This window comes from Salvelinus sp. IW2-2015, linkage group LG14 (genome assembly GCF_002910315.2).
Source record: "Salvelinus sp. IW2-2015 linkage group LG14, ASM291031v2, whole genome shotgun sequence".
Taxonomy (NCBI): domain Eukaryota; kingdom Metazoa; phylum Chordata; class Actinopteri; order Salmoniformes; family Salmonidae; genus Salvelinus; species Salvelinus sp. IW2-2015.
Genome location: NC_036854.1, coordinates 26,303,122 through 26,305,218, shown reverse-complemented (window position 1 = coordinate 26,305,218; position 2,097 = coordinate 26,303,122). Strand labels below are relative to the sequence as shown.

Here is a 2,097-nt window from a genome sequence, read left to right as displayed (position 1 = left end):
TAAGAATATTATAGATATAGATAGATGTAGAAGAGATATACTTCTACATGCCTGCTATATGTATCTAGGTATGATACGGTTGTAGGATCTTAATTTGATCACTATTTTGTTGCTTAGAAGTTTATTGCATTGTGGGAATCACAGATAAGCTTTGTGATTTACATAAATTCACCAAAAACCTGCACTAAAACGTGGTTAAATTAACAGTATTGCACTTTTCATGTAGCCTTATTTTGTCCAGCTAATAGCCTCACCACCAATGGAACAACATTACGGAGGAAACGTTCAAATCCTTTTGCAGGAGGATTATTTTGCTGTAACAATACTGGCTGAATTAAGATCTTACATCTGTACATCTACAGTATTTGTGTAAATTGTAATGTTAGACAATGTGCAAAATGTTTCCTCTTTTAGGAACAGATGACCATAATATGTGTTTTATTTACAGGGCAAGAAGAGCCTGTTAACCCAAAGRTTTATGAGATTGTAGGAAAAACCTTGGGGTTGCTTTTCCTTTTCAGCCTGGTCGTATTCTTTGCATGGTAAAAAGATATTCCCAGCCTCAATGCAAACATATTTATCATGCTGATTGTGCTTTTGTATATGAAAACCTAAATGATGTCAAAATACCTTTATTCTTGTCTTCCAGGAGGAGGAGAACATCTAGACTCCCCAGTGGGTTTGACATGACAGACCTTTCACAGGGACAGGTGGGAATGTTRGACTCAACTTTTAAAACCCATCTAGAATGTGTGTTTAAGGAAGAATTGAATGAATACTGTGTTGTGTAACCAACTGTAACTATGAAGTCATTATTCTTCTGAAGTGTCGGTCCTGACAACTGTTCCTTTCTCTGTGTTCTCTCCACAGAACTCCCCGGCTGGGACAGTGTGCTCTAACCAGGCCAGGGTCGGTAGAGGGAACCAGTAACCACCACTTAACAACCTCGATGGTCTTCATGCACAAGTCAATAACAGAGGTGCATTTGAAGTATTTAGCCAATGGGTATTAAGTGTTTTTATGTACAGTATTGTCATTGTGTATTCGTTTTATATTGGTACTTTTGTTACATTTATAATTATGTGCTCTTATCTGCATATTTGTAGAATTTGCTGGGATGAAAAGTGTTTAACTGTTACTGTAGTGGTGATACGATGATGTAGGCTACTCTTTATTTTAGACCATATATTTTGAGTGTTGAGTTCACAGAGCATCTGTTTAATGGGTTCCAGTATAGAGGAACTGCTGAGTTCAACTAGCCTACTGAAGGCAGTTTAAAACCATATAAAGTCAATGATGACTGAGGAGAGAAGACACAGTTAGTTAGAGAGACAGTGGTCTGATACAAGACAGGAAGTTGGTGCAGGAAGTCTACATGATGGCAGAATGGTGTTAACATCTACTAGTTACTGTTTCTCTGCATCTTTTGTGCAGGTCCCAGAATAACAATATCATCTATTTTCAGTTTGTATCTATTTAGAAGTTATTGTGTCAGTTTTTATATTGAGTGTTAAATCAAAGAAACAATTGAGGCTGAATTTAAGGTTGTTTATTAATTACACTGTAATAAAAACCTTTACATTAAATTTCCATGAAATCTTTTGGTCTTATTGGTCCAACATTTTACATTCCTCATTAAAATTGATTAGATTGAGATGTTGTGTTACTGGCCTACACACAATTCCTCATAATGTGAATTATGTTTTTAGACAAGAACAAGAAGTATAAAATCAAGAAGTATTTAACCGCTGTCTTATGGTACGCCTAAATCATTTCATGAGTAAAGATTTTCTTAACATGTCACATAAGAAGTTGCAGGGATTCACTCTGTGTGCAATAATAGTGTTTAACATGATGTTTGAATGACTACCTCATCTCTGTACCCCACACATACAATTATCTGTAAGGTCCCTCAGTCAAGTAGCGAATTTCAAACACAGATTAAACCACAAAGACCAGAGAGCTTTTCCAATACCTCTCAAAGAAGGGCACCTGTTGGTAGATGGGTAAAACAAATTATAATCTGACAATGAATTTCCCTTTGAGCATGGTGAAGTTATTAATTACACTGTGGATTGTTTGTCAATTCACCCATTC

The 2,097-nt window shown here is 36.0% G+C and overlaps 1 protein-coding gene across 5 annotated transcripts in view; it reads left to right on the top strand.

The window, feature by feature from the left end:
- LOC111973496 (B-cell receptor CD22-like) overlaps positions 1-2,097 on the top strand; it is a 48,806-nt gene that overhangs the window by 26,455 nt on the left and 20,254 nt on the right. The window contains exons 6-8 of one of the 5 annotated variants that reach the window (XM_070446600.1): positions 449-542; positions 650-710; positions 871-1,586. The exons of the other annotated variants lie outside the window; for them this stretch is intronic. Of the exons in view, the coding sequence (XP_070302701.1) occupies positions 449-542; positions 650-710; positions 871-930 (215 nt within the window). The 3' untranslated portion in view covers positions 931-1,586. Of the gene's footprint in view, positions 1-448; positions 543-649; positions 711-870; positions 1,587-2,097 lie in introns of those variants that run through there. 5 annotated transcript variants of the gene reach the window in all.